Genomic DNA, 18,503 nt, shown 5'->3' on the forward strand with positions numbered 1-18,503 from the left:
CTGCATTGGCCCAGGACACACAAAGACAAGGAAGTCTTCGTGGGGTCCCTCAGCAGGCAAAATAGTCTTTCCTTTGCCATGACTTCAGCACCACCCAAATCAGGGGAACCCCCCCCCTTTTTTCTGCGGGCAGAGGTGGGGTCAGTCTGTGCAGATGCGGTCCTGACCCCTGACCACATTACCTGCCTCGCATATTGTGTGGATGTCTTCCGACTCTGAATTTAGCACAGCTCAATCTACACACATAAGAAGATTTGCGGATTTAAATTCCTTTTGTGCGGCTCAAAATATGAAAATATATCCACTGCTTCTCATATGACCCTAATCCTGCTTAATCACGTTTCTCAGACGTGCTTCCCCAAAGCGCCCGCTCTGAACCTCGCTCTGTTTTCCCTTCCAGCGAGCATGAAGTACCCGGGTAAGGAGAGGAGGACTGTCGAGCCCAAGAAAGGGGCTCTCTCCAGCTGTCAGCGCCGCCTGGGTGTGGGGGACCTGGGCAGACAGATGGTCAAGTCAGCACAGGAAGGAGTGGGGAAACTGATCCCGATGGAGATGGGCTTCCCAAGGCACGAGGATGGAGACAGGGCTGGTCTCAGGCTTCAGGGGCCGCATGTGCACCCCAGTCTGGCTTCTTGATGCTGGTTGCAACACTACTGTGTGCTGCTCACAGACCATTAGCAGTGGCTCCCCAGTGCCTTTAGCCCAAAGCCCATGTTCCTAAAGACTCCGAGAGCTGGCCCCCCCCACTCAGGGCACCCTGATTTCCCTAGCTGTGCCAGGCGTCCCCATCAGCCACCACGACCCTGCATTTTACGGAGCTCTCTGCTCTACTCTACCCTCTCCACCCCACTTAGTCTCCACAAACACCTCCTCCACGGAGCCTTCCATCTTCCTTCTAAGTTGCTGGGGCTCTTAGCCAGTGTTCACGCCTTGGAGGTGCATGTGACTTGGGAGAAGGCAGGTCCGTGTGTGAACTGTCATGTGCTGGATCCTGGAGCTGGCCCAGTCTGGCTTCCTTCGAGGCGAGGAGAGACACATCACTGGGGTGTGCAGGGCAGTACAGGTGTCCCCACAGGTGAGAGGTAAGGGCCAGGTAAGAGATGCCTAGATGAGGGGCCAGCCAGAGCAGCACTGAAGAGCAGACTCGGGAATCAGCCCAGCCCTTCCTAGCCCTGTGACCCTGAGAAAGTATCCTGAGACCGTGAGCCTCAGCTTTCCCATCTATAAAATGGGACTGATCGGTACCACCTTCCCCATAAGACCTGCGACCGCCTCTCTCACGCCCTGGCTAGTGCCTAAGAAGTTGTGTCGTCTCCGAGCCCAAAGACCTCCCCACTGCACAGCAGAGGGACGGGTACCTGTCCTAAAGATCCTCTGGGCCCCTTCCAGGAACCCAGCACAAAAAGGTGCCAGATACTGAACTGCCAGATGGGCAGACTGCGTGTGGGGAAGATGGGGAGGCTGTTGAGGCTGACAAGCCATTATCGAGATAAGGAGGAGACCCCGCCAGTGTTAGAGATGTTCTGTGGGCTTTTGTCCGACGACAGAACCATGAGGATTCTCTCTGACAGCTCCATACTGAAGCCGAGCAGGAGTCAGAGGGCCGGCGAATGGCAGAGGCGGGTGAGTCAGTGACAGGGAGGGGCTGCACGGTGGCTGGGGGTCAGGCAGCAGCCAGCACTGGGGGCAGCCGTGGGCTGTAGGGGCCTGGCCCTGTGGCTTGCCCACACCAGCTGCTGCTTCCTGTGGGGGGCGGGGCCGGGAGGTGGCTCCGGTTTTCACCAGGGGGCCTGGGGCCCGGCCCATAGAGCGCCCCCTAGTGGGAGCTGGAATGTGGGGAGCCTGGAGCCTGAAGAGAGCCCAGGAGGAGCCTCTGGCTCTGGGGCTGGCACGGGCCATTTCAGTGGGAGACCTCCTGATGGGTGAGTTCCTGGGCAGCGGGGCTGGGAAGTTTCCAGAATGATCAGCTACCCAAGGCGGGAGAGGAGCCAGGGCTCTGGGCGTCCAGCTGGCCCAAACCAGCTCTTCGCCAGAATCCTCTGATGCCGCCAGGGCCGTTCCTCGAGGTGCGGGGCAGGGCCCTGGGGCCACCGGTGCTGCCCAGTAAGACGCACATGGTGTTGGGGGTGGTGGTGGGCGCTGGTGGCAGCTTGTGAAAGGGCTGTTTATAAGGATGTAGTTGGGCAGAGAAGCCACGGGGACCGGACCATCCCTAGGGATGGAGACTGTGGAATGTTTTGAGCTCGAGGGCTAAGGAGGCAAGAGGATGAGATCAGAGATGTTGCTGAGACCCCGAGACAGAGCCAGTGGAGGCGGGGAGCGGCCAGAGCCCCCAGTGTCTGCCCCCTTTCTCTCCAGCCTCCCACCTGCGTTCCCACGGGCCAGACCCACAGGAAGCCTGGCAGAGTGGGAGCCTGTGCAGGCCCCAAGGCCAGCCCCTGGGCACGGAGCAAGGTGGGACAGGCGGAGGGAATACCAGATGCCCAGCTCCCCGCCTAGCCCCCCGGAAGACTTGGGTGCACCCACCCAGCAGCCCCGACAGGCAGGGAAGCAGGGATGGCGCGGGGAGGTGCCATCTCCTCAGGCCTGACTTTGCGTCCTACCAGTGTGGCTTGGGCAAGCCTCGACCTCCCTGAGCCTAATCTGGAAATATCACTGTGTCAAACCCCGCTGGGGCTGCCTGAGGCTCCCAGGATGTGGCCCCAGCTCGCCTGCCGGCTCCATCTTGCATCGCTCTCTCGGGCGTTCTGCTTGGCTTGGTCTCTCTTTCAGTTCCTTCAGACTCACCTGCTGTTTCCTGCAGACCTCTTGCCCCTGAAGCTTCCCCAGCCCAGAGGCTCTTGTCTTCTCTGCCTAGTTACCCGTCTGCCATGCAGGCCTCAGGCCATTACCACTTCCTAGGGATACCTGCTAGCTGCACTTGATGCCCACTTCTCTGTAATGCTGAAGATGGTTGTACCAGTCAGGATTCTCTAGGGGAAAAGTTCACATAGAGTACAGGTATACACACGTTTCAGGAACTGGCTTATGTTTTGTGGAACGGGCAACTTCAAAATCCATAGGGCAGGACAGCAGGCTGTAGACTCAGGCAGGATTTGATTTCTCTGTTACAGTTTGTTTTTTTTTTTAAGATTTTATTTATTTATTTGACAGAGAGAAATCACAAGCAGGCAGAGAGGCAGGCAGAGAGAGAGAGAGGAGGAAGCAGGCTCCCCACTGAGCAGAGAGCCCGATGTGGGACTCGATCCCAGGACCCTGAGATCATGACCTGAGCCAAAGGCAGTGGCTTAACCCACTGAGCCACCCAGGCGCCCCTCTCTGTTACAGTTTTGAGAGAAAATTCTTTCTCCGGGAAGCCTTGGTTTTTGCCCTTACGCCGTCAACTGATTAGATGGGGCCCACTCACATTTTGGCAGATCATCTCTTTCACTTAAAGTCAGCTGATTATAAGTGGCCACCAGATCTATTAAATGCCTTCACAGCCACACCTAAACTAGTGTTGGACCAAACAACAGGGCACCATGGCCTTGCTGAGTCGACGCATAGAACTGATCCATCACGGCCTTTCTCAAGTCTTCGCGTGATTCCTTAATAACCTCAGCCTCGGCCCCACTCTGTAAGGTTAGGTTTCAGGAGGGCCCAGCACTGGACAGAGCGGCTGCTGCCTGGCTGTGCCCTGCAATGGTTGGGTGAGAGAACCACGGGGAGAGAGAGGATCTGCGGGGGCAGTGGCAGGGCACGGATCAGAGTGACGTGTCTGTCTGGGGCGCGGTAACCGTGTGTGGTGAGCGCTTCGCTTTGCATAGGCTGCGCCTTCCTGCTGCACCCCACCTTCTCCCCCCCGCAGTGGACACACCTGCATTTTAGTTCCTCAAATGTACGGTGACACCAGGGCAAGGTGAAATTCCCCCAACATCCGTGTTGACGTCAGCTATCTTTGACTGAAGGATCACTCTAGACACTTTCCTAGATCCATAAACCCTTCGCATTGATCCCGAAACATGTTATATATTCCATATGCTAGATAACGCTTTTATAATGCGGGGGCTGCCTGTTGTAGTCCGTTTGGAAACTGACCATCAGCGCTAACCACATTGTATGCATTCGTTTTTTTCTCTGAATAGAGTCTGGGGTAAGCAGGGGCTGGCCTCGCTGTCCCATTGTACGGAGGATGAACTGAGGCCCAGAGATGTGGACTGGCCTAACGTCCTGAGGTGGTGCTGTGTCCCTGTAGGACCAGAGGGTTGCTGCCCCAGGGAGGAGGCTGTCCATGCCCTGGGAGGCACAGGGAGGAGAGAGGCCTTAGGGTCAGCACAGCTGCTGGCTGCGTTAATTAGAGACCTGGTTTTTACTCTGGAAGGAGAGAAGCAGCCACTCCCCACTCTACAGTGTCGGGGAGCCTGTCATTCCTCTTCACCTCTGCATGTCCGGGGCCCCTCTCAGGCATCCCCTCAGTGTGACCAGGCTCCTCTCAGGTGATGTTTTGTGCCAGCTACAGGGTCCGGTTGCAGCGTGGCTGTTCCTTCCTGGCCCAGGGGAAGAGTAAGACATTGAGGGTGTCCAGGTCTGGGCCGGGCTGTGGGCATCCGGCTGCCAGCTTTGGGGCTAACTTGGAGCGGGTGGAGCTGAGCTGGAGTGAGCGCACTGGGAGAGAACCAGACAAGCAGGGAGGGCTCACGCTCACCCCATTGGGACTGCCCTGTGGGGCCCCTCACCTCGCTTGAGGTTCAGATGCCAGGCTCAGGGCATGGCAGACCCCTGGACACCCCCCACTGGGCTCGACCTCACCTGCCACCCCTCTTCATCACTTACCAGTGGAGGGTTTTGGGCAGGGAACTTGACTACTGGAACCTCTGTTCCCGCCTCCAAACGATGGAGGTGATTCCCGGTTCCAGCATCATGATTGTTGTGGGCTCCGGGCTCTGATCCACTGTCCTGCTTAGAATAGGGTCCACCAGAGAGAACCCCTCCTTGCTGTTAAAAGATCACCTCTTGCCCTATGGCCCCTTCAGAGGCAAGGGCGGTGTTTACCCCCCATTTATAGATGAGGGACTCGAAGCTTAGGCGGCCCAGGTTTCGTCCCTGGGGTCACACTGCCAGGGGCTCAGGGACTTTGGAATTTCCTACAGGGCCTCACCCCTGGCAGAAGCAGCTGGACCAGCTCTCCGACCTCGTCACCTCGGCCTCTGCTGGTTCTTGCTCCGTTTCAGCTTAGTTGGAGGCACCTTCCGAGCTCCTTCCTGGGGAAGTGTAGAAACTGCCGGGCTAGGGGCAGCTGTGTGACCAGAGAGGTTCCATCTCTGAGAACAGGCATGCACTTGGACTCTGGGGCCTGGTTCCCCTCTCAACTCTGGCGCCTTATCTCTGGGTCATCGGAGGAGTCACTTCCCCTCTCTGAGCTCGGCTTCCACATCTGTTAGCAAAAATGGGACAGAAGCATAGGGGTGGGCGTGTTGGTGCTCCGTGCAGGACACTGAACCCACGGTGCTAATAACACACAAAATTCAGGGAGCACTCAGGGAGTGCCATGCACCTCTCTGTGCCACTGACCTACCTTGACTCATGTTTTTCTCGATCCAACCCCGGGAAGTAGGTATCATATTTATCCCCAGGCTATGGATGAAGAAACAGAAACAGAAACTTGTAGCAAAAGGATTAGATTCCGGGGATCCGGTGCTTGCAAATTTATTGGAAAGGTAACAAGAGCGGAGTTCTTGTCCCATGGCTCCAGGCCGAGGTCCAGAGGCCAGGAAACTACAGGAAGCCAGCCCGGGGGTGAGGGAGGCAGGTGCTTCTGGGTCCAGGGCTCAGACCACGAAGCAGCCTCCACCGCTGTGGGAGGGAGGACGGCCCTGCCTCCCTTTTTTTTTTTTTTTTTTTATTCTTTATTTTTTATTTATTTTCGGCATAACAGTATTCATTGCTTTTTCACCACACCCAGTGCTCCATGCAATCCGTGCCCTCTCTAATACCCACCACCTGGTACCCCAACTTCCCACCCCCTGCCCCTTCCAACCCCTCAGATTGTTTTTCAGAGTCCATAGTCTCTCGTGGTTCACCTCCCCTTCCAGTTTCCCTCAACTCAACTCCCTTCTCCTCTCTAACTCCCCATGTCCTCCATGCTATTTGTTATGCTCCACAAATAAGTGAAACCATATGATAATTGACTCTCTCTGCTTGACTTATTTCACTCAGCATAATCTCTTCCAGTCCCGTCTATGTTGCTACAAAAGTTGGGTATTCGTCCTTTCTGATGGAGGCACAATACTCCATAGTGTATATGGACCACAGCTTCCTTATCCATTCGTCCGTTGAAGGGCATCTTTGTTCTTTCCACAGTTTGGTGACTGGCCATTGCTGCTATAAACATTGGGGTACAGATGGCCCTTCTTTTCACGACATCTGTATCTTTGGGGTAAATACCCAGGAGTGCAATGGCAGGGTCATAGGGAAGCTCTATTTTTAATTTCTTGAGGAATCTCCACACTGTCTTTTGCCTGCCCAGCTATTACTGGCCAAATCGCAGCAGTATCCAGAGCCCTACAGGCAGGGGAAGCTGGGAAATGTGGTTTGCAGACTTTCAGGCCCTGCAGTAGGAGAGAGGACCCAGAGGAGGGAGGGAAGAGTCCTCACACCCCCAGACTGTATCCAACCTAAGGGGCCTTGTAAGCTGCAAGAAACGGGACGTCCCAGTGCCCCCCATGCAGACACAGTAGGCACTCTGAGCCCCAAATGAGGGCTTGGGCCTGGGGGAGGGTTGAGAATTGACATTTATAACCAACCCTGTGCCGAAGACTGGCTGGTCGCTTCTGTGCAAATCCTTTCAATCTACCGGGACCCTCAGGGGTGGGCGCTTTTCATCCCACTTCTTGAATTCAGAAACTGATATCGGAGCGACGGAGTGCCTTTCCCACGAGCCCACAGCTGGGAATGGACGGAATCAGGATTTAAACCCTGGTCTGTCTGTGCCATTTTCTCTTCCGTCAGCTGTTGACCATGACCCGATAGCAGGTGCCTTACGCAACTGGACTAGGCAGATGCCACATGTCCAGAGAAGAGGTCGGGGCTGGGTAGCTGTGCAGGAAAGAATGGCTCTTCTTTGACAGAAGGCTTAAGGCCCTTCCAGTCAGTTCTTATCCCATGCCACCCTGGGCCACCATGTGCAGCAGTCAGGGCACCCAAAGCCAGGACAGAGGGGACCCCGTTTTCAAGAACCGGAAGACTCCTGGATGTCGGATCCTGAGCACACGATGAGCAGCGTTGAGCTGGGAAGTCATCCTCGCTGTGTGTCCTGAAGCTGGTGTGTGTGGACGCCGCGTGAAAGCAGATGGAGCCGGGGCGGGGGCGGGGAGGTCGTGGCAGAGGAGCGAGGCTGCAGCTGCCACCCTCTGCCTGCGGATTTGCCACCCTCTTTCCCTCCATCTGCTCGCTCGGCCGCTATGAGGCCATTTGTTTGGCACCTGTGGGGCTTCTCTGGGCCTGCCCTCTTCTCCAGATTTTCTGAGCTCCCACCACACCCAGGACTCCAGGCAGGGCACTGGAAAGACCCTGTTGCCTCCATGTCCAGCGGTGGAATGAGCTAGAAACCCAGCTCATGAAGAGGACAGCTACAGCAGCCAGGTGGTGAGAGGCGAAGATCCCGGAGAGGAAGGAGATGAGTGGGGGGAGGGAGCCTGGTACTCCAGCTCCCTTCCTGCGGGAGGGCTGTGCCGGCTCAGAAAAGGCTCCAGAAGCAAGTGGAAAGCAGCAGCAGCAGCTCCGTGTTGGGCCATCTCACAAACTGGGAGTAAAACAAATTAAATTCAATTAAAAATAGAACTCAGGACCGCCAGGTCAGCCTAAACTTAAGCGACCAAGAACCTGGAGCAAAGGGAATGACAGAGAAAAGAAGAAATACTCTGCATCCTTTCTTCCTTCCAAGCATCTGTCAGTAGTTCAGGTGCCTGGGACCAGAGCCTGAGAGACCAAGCTGCAAATAGCAGCTGAGCGACTAAAAGGCTAGACCCGGCTTTGGATAACCTCGCGGGGCAGGGGAGACAGAGGTGAGAGCATGCAAGGAAGACAGGCCTTGGTAGACATCCCAGAGAGCCTTTGAGAAGGGCCGTAGTCTGTAAGTGGGGGTAAACCAGAAACAAGTGGGGGTAAACCGGAAATAACCAGTCGCTGTGAAAACTGAAACATGGTCCCAAGGCACCTGCTCACCACCTGGAACAAAGTCCCATGTCCCTGCTCCACCTGCTGACCAGGAGAAAGCACCTTCCTCTCTGAATAAGGCCAGCCTGCTCGGGAATCTCTGGACTTTTGGCACACAGTATGCACCATTGCCAGTCATGCCACGGGACAGAACCAAATGACCAAAGGGAGGTAAAGAGAGAAAGCAGACAACAGAAATAGACCTACATGTTCCCCAGATGTCACAAGGTGCAGACAGAGTCTTTGAAATAACTGGAGTGCATAACTGCAGGAAGAGGGACAAGGTGGGGAATTTTACCTGAAAAGAACAGAGCTTATAAAAATTTTGCTCAGATGGAAATTCTAGAAGTGAGCAATACAGTAACCAAAATTAACAACACCCTAATTCAAACAACAGAAGAGGATGTGAACAGGTAGGGTCCATCTCAAGAAACTGGAAAGATTGCCCAAAGGAATGACAGGGAGACAATGAAGATGAGACCAGGTATTAATGAATTACAGGGTTGGCTGTGGCTACACAGAAAGATCCGGGAAGAGGTAGAAGGCTGGGTCAAAGTGCTGGCTCCGCCACCGTCTCACTGTGTGACCTGAGACAAGTCACTTGCCTTCTCTGTGCTTCCATTTCCAATGTCAGGGAAGTAAACATGATTATCCATTTTGCCCAGTTGATGTGAAGATCACGTGGAGGACAGTTGAGGCCCCTCCTTATTGGATGTGCTGATGTTACTAGCAGCCCTCCTGCAGGAGACTCTGCAGAGAGCTAGGAGGGCATCCCAGCCTGGGGAGAATTGTGCACCTCAGCAGGTGTGAACATTCAGAAACCCATACTGTTCATTCACCTCATTCCCCAAGCATTTGAAACAGTTCATCTGTCAGTGGCTGGCCATTGCCAGCATCTCCTTGTGACCAGGTAGGCTTATCTTTGTTAGGGACCTTCTTTAGAGAAACCTTGACTTTCTGGACTCTTGAAAGGGTGCTGATGTGTATTTAACATTGTTCCGGCGACCCCTGTAGATGGTCACAGATGCATTCTCGGTGCCCACTCCAGGACAGGTGGACCTTGGAGATAATGCTGGGTTCAGTTCCAGACCACTGCAATAAAGTGGATATTGTAACGAAGTGAGTTAGAAGAATTTTCTGGTTTCCCAGTGCCTACAGAAGTTGTGTTTATATGGTAGGAATCTATTAAATGTGCAATAGCATTATATCTTTAAAAATCAAAGATGGAGGGGCGCCTGGGTGGCTCAGTGGGTTAAGCCGCTGCCTTCGGCTCAGGTCATGATCTCAGGGTCCTGGGATCGAGTCCCGCATCGGGCTCTCTGCTCGGCGGGGAGCCTGCTTCCTCCTCTCTCTGCCTGCCTCTCTGCCTACTTGTGATCTCTCTCTGTCAAATAAATAAATAAAAATCTTTAAAAAAAAAAAAAAATCAAAGATGGGTACCTTACTTTGAAAATACTTTATTGCTGAAAAGTGTTTACCATCCCCTGAGCTTAAAGCCTGTCATCATCACCAGTCACAGATCATCTTCACAAATACAGTAATGAAAACCTCAGAAATACTGCGAGAATTACCAGATACCACGTGGAGACGCCAAGTGGGCATATTGGGAAAATGCTGCCGGTAGATGTGCACGACACAGGTAGGGTTGCCTCAAATCTGTCTGTAAAAAGCCCCAATCCACAGAGCAGGACAAACAGGATATGCTTGTCCTCCAGGATGTGGCTGCGAGACTTCAGCCACTCTGCTGGCGGGACAGGGAGCCGTGTCCTTCCCCAGCTTTGTTTTGCGGGGGCGTGTCTGTCCTCCCTCCCCGTGCACTGGGCATCCTGGACTCAGTTCCGTTTCAGGGAACCAGGGCTGGTGTTGCCTCTGGTGCTACAGGCTGCCTCAGTTACTGGAGCGCAGGGAAGTCATGAATTCCTCGTTTCTCCCCAGGGGCCGGAAAAGAGGGTGGAAGGGTGTTGTTGCTTTTCCACTGCAGCTTATTTCAAGGCTTTGGAAAACACTAATGGATTCCAGCTCAGAAGCCTCTGATGGCCAGTGGGATCCGAGGGCATGCTCTGGTCTCGGAGATGCGGCTCCCAGCATGTGCTGAGTGGACAGGAGTGGGGTGTCGCGGTTTCCTTGCCTCTGCAGCCCAGGCTTGCCCTCTGTCTCTACTCTCACCCCACCCCAGCACCAGCTTAGACCATGAATACCTCCCTCGAGGAGCCAGGACATTATCAGGAACCCCTCATTCAGAATTGTATTTGGTCCGTGTGGTTCAAGAACAGTCATTTATTTGAGTGACCTTGTCTCTGCCTTTGGCTTCAGGATTCAGAGTCATCGAAAGCGTCTGGGGCCATGCTCGTTACTGAGACAGATGCAGGAAGACTGTGTTGCTCTTCTGCTCAGACCCTTCCTCGGGTCCCTGGGTCACACAGAGCAAACTTGGTCTTGCGTAATGACTTCCATAGCCCCATGTTCTCTGCCCCACGCCCCACACACCTATTTTTCTTCTTCCCATTGATCCAAGGGTACCGCCCTCGTTTCTCCCAAAGGCATCCTTCTGAAGATGCCTACTCCTAGGCATCTTCTCCCAATGTAGAATCTTCCATGATTCTACGACAATAAAGGGGATTTATTATCTCATGTCATTAAACTGTTGAGATGTGAGGTGGGCTGCAGGTATGGCTAGATCAGGGAGTCAGCACCACTTATCTTGGCCCTGTTCAGCAGTCACCTCTTCCACATGAACTATTAAAATGGCCATGATGTGTCCCAACCACCTGTCCCAGAGGCTGACCCATCACAGGCCCCTAGAAAATAGGTAGTGAGTGAATCAGATGACTGGACAGAGTTTACCTGGTTGAAAGCCCAGAAAAGTGGACAGAATTGGTATTTCCTCATTTCTCAATTGAAGAAATGGTTCAGAGAGGGCAGGCTTACATCTCTGCTCTGAATCGTTGGCCCTTGCCTTTCCCTTCATTCGGTTCTGGATTCCTTCATGCCCTCTGGATACCAGGTGACAGGGCCCCAGCAATGAATGAGAGTGAGCTCCTATCCTCACGGGTCTCCCAGCCCAGGGAGGAGGCAGATAAGTGAACAGTACTGGTGGGATGGAGCCACCACACTGTGGAGGCCAGGAGAGGACCCTTCTCCTGCCAGGAGAGAGCAGGCCTTTCTCCGGGAGTCAGCACCAGCTGATCCCTGAGGAATGAGAAAGAGCAGTCTGGGTGAGTTGAACTTTCCGCACTGTGGGGTCAGCCTGGGCAGGAGCAGCTGTGACCTGTGGGTCAGTCATATTGCTTCAAGTTTTATATAAGTAGTCTGCTTTACACAATAAAGGGGATTTATTATCTCATGTCATTAAACTGTTGAGATGTGGGGTGGGCTGCAGGTATGGCTAGATCAGGGAGTGAGCACCACTTATCTTGGCCCTCTTCCACATGAACTATTAAAATGGCCAGTACATATTATATGTTGGCTAATTGAATTTAAATAAAAACAAATTACACAGTAAAAATAATAATAATAATAAAAATAGAAAATGGGCAGCATGATCCTGACTTTTATATGCAAAAATCAAACAGCCAGAACAAAATAAAGTTTCTTCCCTCCCTACAAGTCAGGAAGTTTAGTGTGATCAGTTGACTTAGGACACGTGCCCATCCCAGGACCCAGAGGGCTGGGAATCTTCTGCCAGACACATTCAGTCAGCGGCCAGCCTGGAAGATAACCAGGTCAATCTCACTCTAGTGATGGAGCTGCTTCCTGCTAGAGGAGCAGGGGTAGCTGGAAGGGATGACTCTGGGCACCCCTGGGTTATAAATATGAGTCAGGTCGTCTTGAACACTGAGGAATGGAGAAGTAGGAGAGTCGAAATGGCTTTGCCAACCGAGCTGAAGAGTTGAGGGAGTTCTAGCACATGTTAGCCTTGGATGTTTCCAGGAAGGCCTTTTGGATTTAACCGGATTTTTGAGCACCCCCCTCTTTTCTACCAAAAGGTAATCAATAACCCTTCACATGTCGCTTTCTTGGAAAAAAAAAAGGCATCCTGCTCGTTGACATTTATACATCGAGGGTGGGGATGAACGGGCCAGACAGAGACTGAGTTGGGGGAGAGGGGACACATTCCAAGCAAAGACCAAAGTCATCACGCTCAAGTGAAGAGATGTGACCAGCACAAGGGCAATGCATTCTGGGGTCTTGTGTAGGGACATCTGAGGAGTCCCTGTTTGCTCTCTTTGGTGGAAGTGGACTCCCCCTTTATGTTTTCCAACTAAAGACCAGTAGAGAGAGAGGATGTTGCTTCCAGAGCAGACGATCCACCCCCCTCGCCCCATTCCTGGTGCCCCGCCCCTCCATGCACATGGAATCAGAGGCCTGTGGAGCTGGATTCAGATCCTGCTTCCTCCTTTCCCCGGGACCTTGGGCAAGTCATTTAATCTCGTTGAATCTCAGTTTATTCTGAGGACAAAACAGGGACCCCCTCTCTGGCTGGCAGTGTACTTTGAGGACTGCTGAAAGAAGGAGACACATGCGTGGCCCATCGTGTCTGGCTTTGAGTGAATCATCCAAGAACCCTCACTCATGTGTGCATTGAAAAAGAAGCAGCTTAGCAATTGCCCAGTACATCCCAGCAGCTCACCCGTAGCATTTTACTTTATCTTTGTAACCCCTGGTAAGTGGAGGTGTTGTTTTCCCATTTTACAGAAGAGGAGGCTGAGGGCCGGGCTGACTGACGACCTTTGCAACTTGAACCTGAGCCGGCTAAAGACCACTCTGTAGGGCTGAGGCTAATAGGCAAAGCTTGAATGCCAAGGGGGCAGAAGCCTACAATTCCCACTGAAATTCAGAATCTGAAGGAGAGTGAAGGAGGGACTAGCACATCCTTGGCGGGTACTCAGCAGCCGCTGTGTCCATTCCACTGGGCGTGCATCATTGACCCGTTGCACGGATTTTGATGGACTGCTTTAAATGGACCTGGTTCTGGTTGCGGGAAAGATGGTGGGGTGGCCCCTGTGTCCCTTAGCAAACCTTGAAGAATGGGTGTTAACATCCCATCATACACATGCACAGACCAAGGCTCAAGAGGGTGAAGAAATGGTCCAGAGCCACCTGCCCCGTTGGCTTGACTCCAGAGGAGATCACGGAGTTCATCCTGGAGGAGGTGGGGAGACAGAAAGGCAATATACCAAGGTAATAGAATTTCATTCTGTTTTCTTCCTCCTTTTCTGTGCAGATGACGGACAAGCCTCAGTGCCTCCCTCCGGCGTGCTGCTGCATGGCCACATCTCTGGTCACAGCAGGGGAAAGACCCGGTTCTGATTAAGCATCATCACCCATCACCCTTTCTGGAACACAGTGGCAAAGACAGCATCCATCTGTCCCGCACCGTGACCCTTCCTCCGAGGTCTTCACCCCAAAGAGTCCTTGCACTGTCTCCAAGATTAATTACCCCTCAACCCTGTGGATGTGAAAGGAGGTAATTTTACTAAGTTGGATTAAAGCTTTAAGAGATATTGTCGGCTGTTTCAGGACTGCTGACAAAGCCGCCTACTTTTTTTCCAGAAAGGACAAATTATATGCAAGAAGCCGCAACCCCCCAGAGGGGTCCACTTAGCCTCTGACTGTCACGGGGTGATGTCCCACACCCTGGGGTGGCCATCGCCGGGCAGGAGTGAAGTTAGCCCTCGCAGGCCTGGAGGCCCCCCTGGGAATCCCTGTCTCGCCTTGTGAGCGGGCCTCCATCTCTGGGACTTTCTTCCGAATTCCCCCTCAACCAAGCGTGATTTCCTCCAGCCCCGCCAGCCCCGGGAGGTGCCAGTCCGGACAGCAGAAATGGTGACCCTGAGAAAGAGGACGCTCAAAGTGCTCACCTTCCTCATCCTCCTCATCTTCCTCACCTCCTTCTTCCTGAACTACTCCCACACCATGGTGACTGCCACCTGGTTTCCCAAGCAGATGGTCGTAGAGCTCTCGGAGAACTTCAAGAAGTTCATGAAGTACACGCACAGGCCTTGCTCCTGCGCCCACTGCGTGGGTCAGGAGAGGGTGTCGGCCTGGTTCGACGAGAGGTTCAACCGGTCCATGCAGCCGCTGCTGACCGCGCAAAACGCGCTCCTGGAGGAGGACACCTACAGCTGGTGGCTGGTGAGAGCCGGGCTGGGGGGTGCGTCTGGGGGCCCAGTGGGGCGCGGCTGTGGGCTGCACGGGGGGTGAGGGCAGGGTGCTTAGCAGGGGTCGGGATGGAGGCATCGTTTGTTCGTGCGACAGCTGTTCATGGAAGACCCACTCTGTGTAAATCAGAGCCGAGCGTCCCTATGCGTTCCCCATGTCTGCTGGAGCAGATGGCCGGCCACCAACTGGGTGACTTAAAACAACAGACAGACCACGCCAGGCTCTGCCTCCCTCTCCACCTGACCCCTCCTCTGGGTCTCTCTCCACCTATGTCGGCAGGACCACCTGTTCCTCCATTCAGGGCCCCCTAAATCCGGGATGATCCATCTCATGATGTTTTAACTTAACGCGGTAAAGACCCGTTCCCACCAGGTCCCGTTCACGGGGAGTTGGGGCTTGGACATACCTTTGTGGAGACCACTGGTTCCCTGCACTACAGATTCCGAGATGCAGAAAAGAGACCAGGTCCTCATTCTCAGGGAACTGTTTCCTGGCTGAGGGAGATAGATGAAAAACCTCGAAGACTGACTCAGTTGGAAATGCCCTGATGGAGGTCACATGAGGTTTGTGATAGAGCCTGGGGGCCCCGGGCCTCTGTAAATGGGGTCATCAGGGAAGGGCTCTGAGGAAGCAGGACTTGAGCTAAGACCCTGGAGGTAGAAGGCACTGGGCATAGAAGGATCCAGAGAATGTGCTCCGGGTCATGGCAGCAGCCAGCATAGGAGCCCTAGGGAGGCCTCCGCGGGGTTCTATTGGAGGAGCAGGGCCCCGGCAGTGGGCAACCCCCACAGTAGGGTTTCTGGTTTGTTTTTTGTGCAACAGGAAGCTGCTGTGAATCTGAGGGGAGTCCCAGGATCCGATTGAGGGGTTTGAAAGATTATTTAGGGGGTTGAACTCCAAAATAGAGTGAAGGGGGTGAGAAAGAATTAACTCCTTGCGGATTTATTGGGCACTTACTATATGCCAAGTGTCAATATAATGAAATTGAAAAAATAGTCTTCCCTTTCTTGGGTTGCCAGGGTGGCTAGAGAGGAGGAGACAGCCAGCCACAGGCTGGGGTCATAGGTGTTGCTTTGGAAGGGAAGAGGGGATCCAGAGGCGCAGAGCAGGGGCTCCAAACCCTACCTTAGGGCTGGAGTGGGAGCTCTCAGAGAAAGCTTCCCAGAAGGGACAGTGGTGGAGCTCCTCCTAAAGGACTCAGAGAGGTTGTCCCAGTGGGGAGCACAGGAAGGGCTCTCTAGGCCGAGGGACCAGCTGTGCATCAGCCTGGCAATGTGAACAAGGTTGTGTTAAGAAGTTAGAATTGTGTGTAGGCTGAGAAAATCAGGGGGGGGCTTCCTGCAGGAGGCTGGCTTTCCCAGTCAGCAACTCTAAGCAATTTCTCGCACTCTGGGGAGCTTCCCGTCTTTTTGAGCAGATGGAAGAGTCTGCAGTGACTCAGAAGATGGGAGTCGGAATGCGCAGGCCCAGTCTTGGTTCGCTGAACTGTGTTGAGCCCCTCGGTGTGCAGGTCCTGGGGTGGGTCCTGGGGAGGTGGGAGAGAGAATAGGCAGGGTCTTCACTCCCTCGAAGATTCCAGTGTCTGCTCTGGGAGGCAGCGGACCAGGCTTGACGAAGATTTGGGTGGGATTTCCACCTCGCACTGGTGACTCTGGGGTGGCTACATCTCTGTTCCTGGGGCTGTCCCGCCCATCGTGAGATGTCTAGCAGCATCCTCAGTTTCTACCGACGAGATGCTGGCGTCACCCACCCCCCTGCTGTGAGCCCCAGAATGTCTCCAGATATTGCCCGCTGACCCTGGCAGGAGACAAGGGGCTGCAGAATTGCCCCCATAACCTCCGTGGGTGGGGAAGGAAAGTGAAAACCCAGAAAAGAAAGGTGACTTGCTCCAAACAGCACGTGCCATCCAGCCTTCTGTACCTGGAGGTACTGGTGAGAAACTTCTAGAGTGGGTAGCCAGGACAACTTCATCTACTCCCCTCCCAAAGGTCCTTGGGGAGAGCCGCTTCTAACGCTCTCAGGCTGACTTAGGCTGTGATGGATAAAAAAAGTATATATATTAAAAAAAATCAATTTCCTGCTATAATCTGTGTATCTTTGCAGAAACTGCTCTGTGCCTTCTAGACTTAGGAAGTGGGATGTGCCCTCACCGTTCCTGGCTTTTGCTCCCGACTTTCTTGGTCTCATCAAGAGGGCTCTTGAGGAACCTCTTCATCTGAGTCCTCAGATGCAGGCTCTAACAGCTGCGTCACGAACATTAGTTTGTAACACTTGTATTTATTCTTGCTGGCGGAATGGGCAAGTGATAATGAATTTGCTTCCCCCTGCCCCAGCACTTATCAAGGCTGAACATTTTTCCAAGTGACTGTTGGTATTTTATCAACTTGTCTCCCACGTCCCAACCCCAGCCCTCCTCGGTAGCCCCTCTCTCCTGGAGCTCAGCGCCGGTGGCCGCTTGGAAGGGGTGTGTGGTGGGGATAGAGAGCCCTTGGGAACAGAAATTGATAGAAAGGAGTAGGGCTTTAAAGCTTCTGGGTGCCTAGATGACACAGAGACCAAACGTCCTGAGTGGAGAATCAGGATACCACATCGGACAAGATCTCCTGTTCTCCAGGTGGAGACACAGAATATTTGAAATCAAAACCACCCTGGGAATTCCAAGATGCATCACAGCTCTGCCTGCAGCCACCCCCCACCCCCACCCCAGGGAACCGGGACAATCTTATGGACAGATCCAGACCCAGGACCCCAACCATAGAGCCCCTGCCTTTCACACATTCGGAGCCTGGCGGGAGCCCACCGGGAGCCCCGCTGTAGGGCACTCAGCTGGCAGAGAGCCAGCGGCAGGTGGCTGGTGCCACGGGGCCCAGGAGGCAAGCTCACACTCTCCCTAGGCTCACTCTGCGCTAGGCCCCTGGGAGCCCTGGGGTAGAGCAGATGACCAGAGTCGTGCTCTCCTACTAGGACCGTGCGAGGGAGCCCCAGCCCAGTGAAGGAGGGGTGCTTTCTGTGGGAAACAGGTGGCTGCAGTGTCAGGGAGACCGGCCAGCCCGCTGAGCCAGGAGGAGTCTGCGGCCAGAACTGCGGGGTCTTGAGCTCCCACCCTGCCTCTGAGCTTCAAGGTTGCCATCAATGGGCATCACAGTCCCGGTAGGCAAAGGAGACAGGGCAGGTGTAAGCTCCAGCGGGAGCGGGAGGACAGGAGCAATCACACGGGGCCACCCCTGGGCTGGCCCCAACCTGCCCATGACCCTCTCCTCCCGCCTGTGTCCCAGTCACGAGGACAAGGGTCCCCTCTGCCGCAGCCACATTTCCACACACTGTTGGACCCACCCGCTCCGTCTGCCCCTGCCTTCTGCCCCGCCCACGTCTTCCTGCCCCAAGCACAGTGCTCAGTGCACAAGACAGTAATACCCCCCGCCTGACGCCAGGTGCCGCTCTGTTCAGGGCCCAGGCCTCGCTTCCAGGCACCGCCCTCCCACCCCCCCAGCTTCACCACACCCTGTGAGGACCCCTCACCTCGTTTTCCACTGGTCAGGCTTGCCTCACTGGTGAGGGGCACAGTCGGATCACGTTCCAGTGCAGAGACAAGCTCTGGAGTCAGGCCGGGGGATTCAGGCTATCTTGGGGCCTCTGGGCCATCCACTCCACCTCGCTGATCCTCAGTTTGCTCAGCTGTAAAATGGGTACATCATACCACCTTGCTTATAGGACAGTTCTGGGGAGTGAATGAGGAAATGCCTGTGAAGTTCTTTGAGTGGGGCCTGGTATGGAAGGACCACGGGAGGCTCCTGGGTGGCTTCTACTCAGGTCATGATCCCAGGGTCCTGGGTTCGAGCCCCACGTCAGGCTCCCTGCTCAGCCAGGGTCTGCTTCTCCCTTCCTCTTTGTGCTCTCTTTCTCTCTCACTCTCCCTCCCTCTTGAATAAAAACACAAAATCTTAAAAAAAAAAAAATAAGAAAAAGAAGAAGAAGAGGAAGAAGAAGAACCACAGAACACAGGCTTCCACCTATGACGAGGGCTCACAGGCGGGCACACGAGCCTGCTGTAACTTGCCCACCGCATGCACATGGCATCTAGAGCATGGGGGGGGGGGTGCTCTGCTGTGTTGGGTCTGGTGGGTGTCAACCCCGGCGGAGCTCAGCAC

The 18,503-nt window shown here is 54.3% G+C and overlaps 1 protein-coding gene across 4 annotated transcripts in view; it reads left to right on the forward strand.

The window, feature by feature from the left end:
* The window catches only part of ST3GAL1 (ST3 beta-galactoside alpha-2,3-sialyltransferase 1), an 89,522-nt gene that overhangs the window by 57,893 nt on the left and 13,126 nt on the right, over nucleotides 1-18,503 (forward strand). For 3 of the 4 annotated variants that reach the window (XM_059165563.1, XM_059165567.1, XM_059165565.1), the window contains exons 4-5: nucleotides 13,418-13,660; nucleotides 13,747-14,328. In XM_059165563.1, coding sequence (XP_059021546.1) covers nucleotides 14,017-14,328 — 312 coding nt within the window. In that variant the 5' untranslated portion in view covers nucleotides 13,418-13,660; nucleotides 13,747-14,016. Of the gene's footprint in view, nucleotides 1-13,417; nucleotides 14,329-18,503 lie in introns of all 4 variants that reach the window. The other variant, XM_059165564.1, reaches the window with a different exon arrangement.

The sequence above is a fragment of the Mustela lutreola genome, chromosome 3, assembly GCF_030435805.1.
Source record: "Mustela lutreola isolate mMusLut2 chromosome 3, mMusLut2.pri, whole genome shotgun sequence".
Classification (NCBI taxonomy): domain Eukaryota; kingdom Metazoa; phylum Chordata; class Mammalia; order Carnivora; family Mustelidae; genus Mustela; species Mustela lutreola.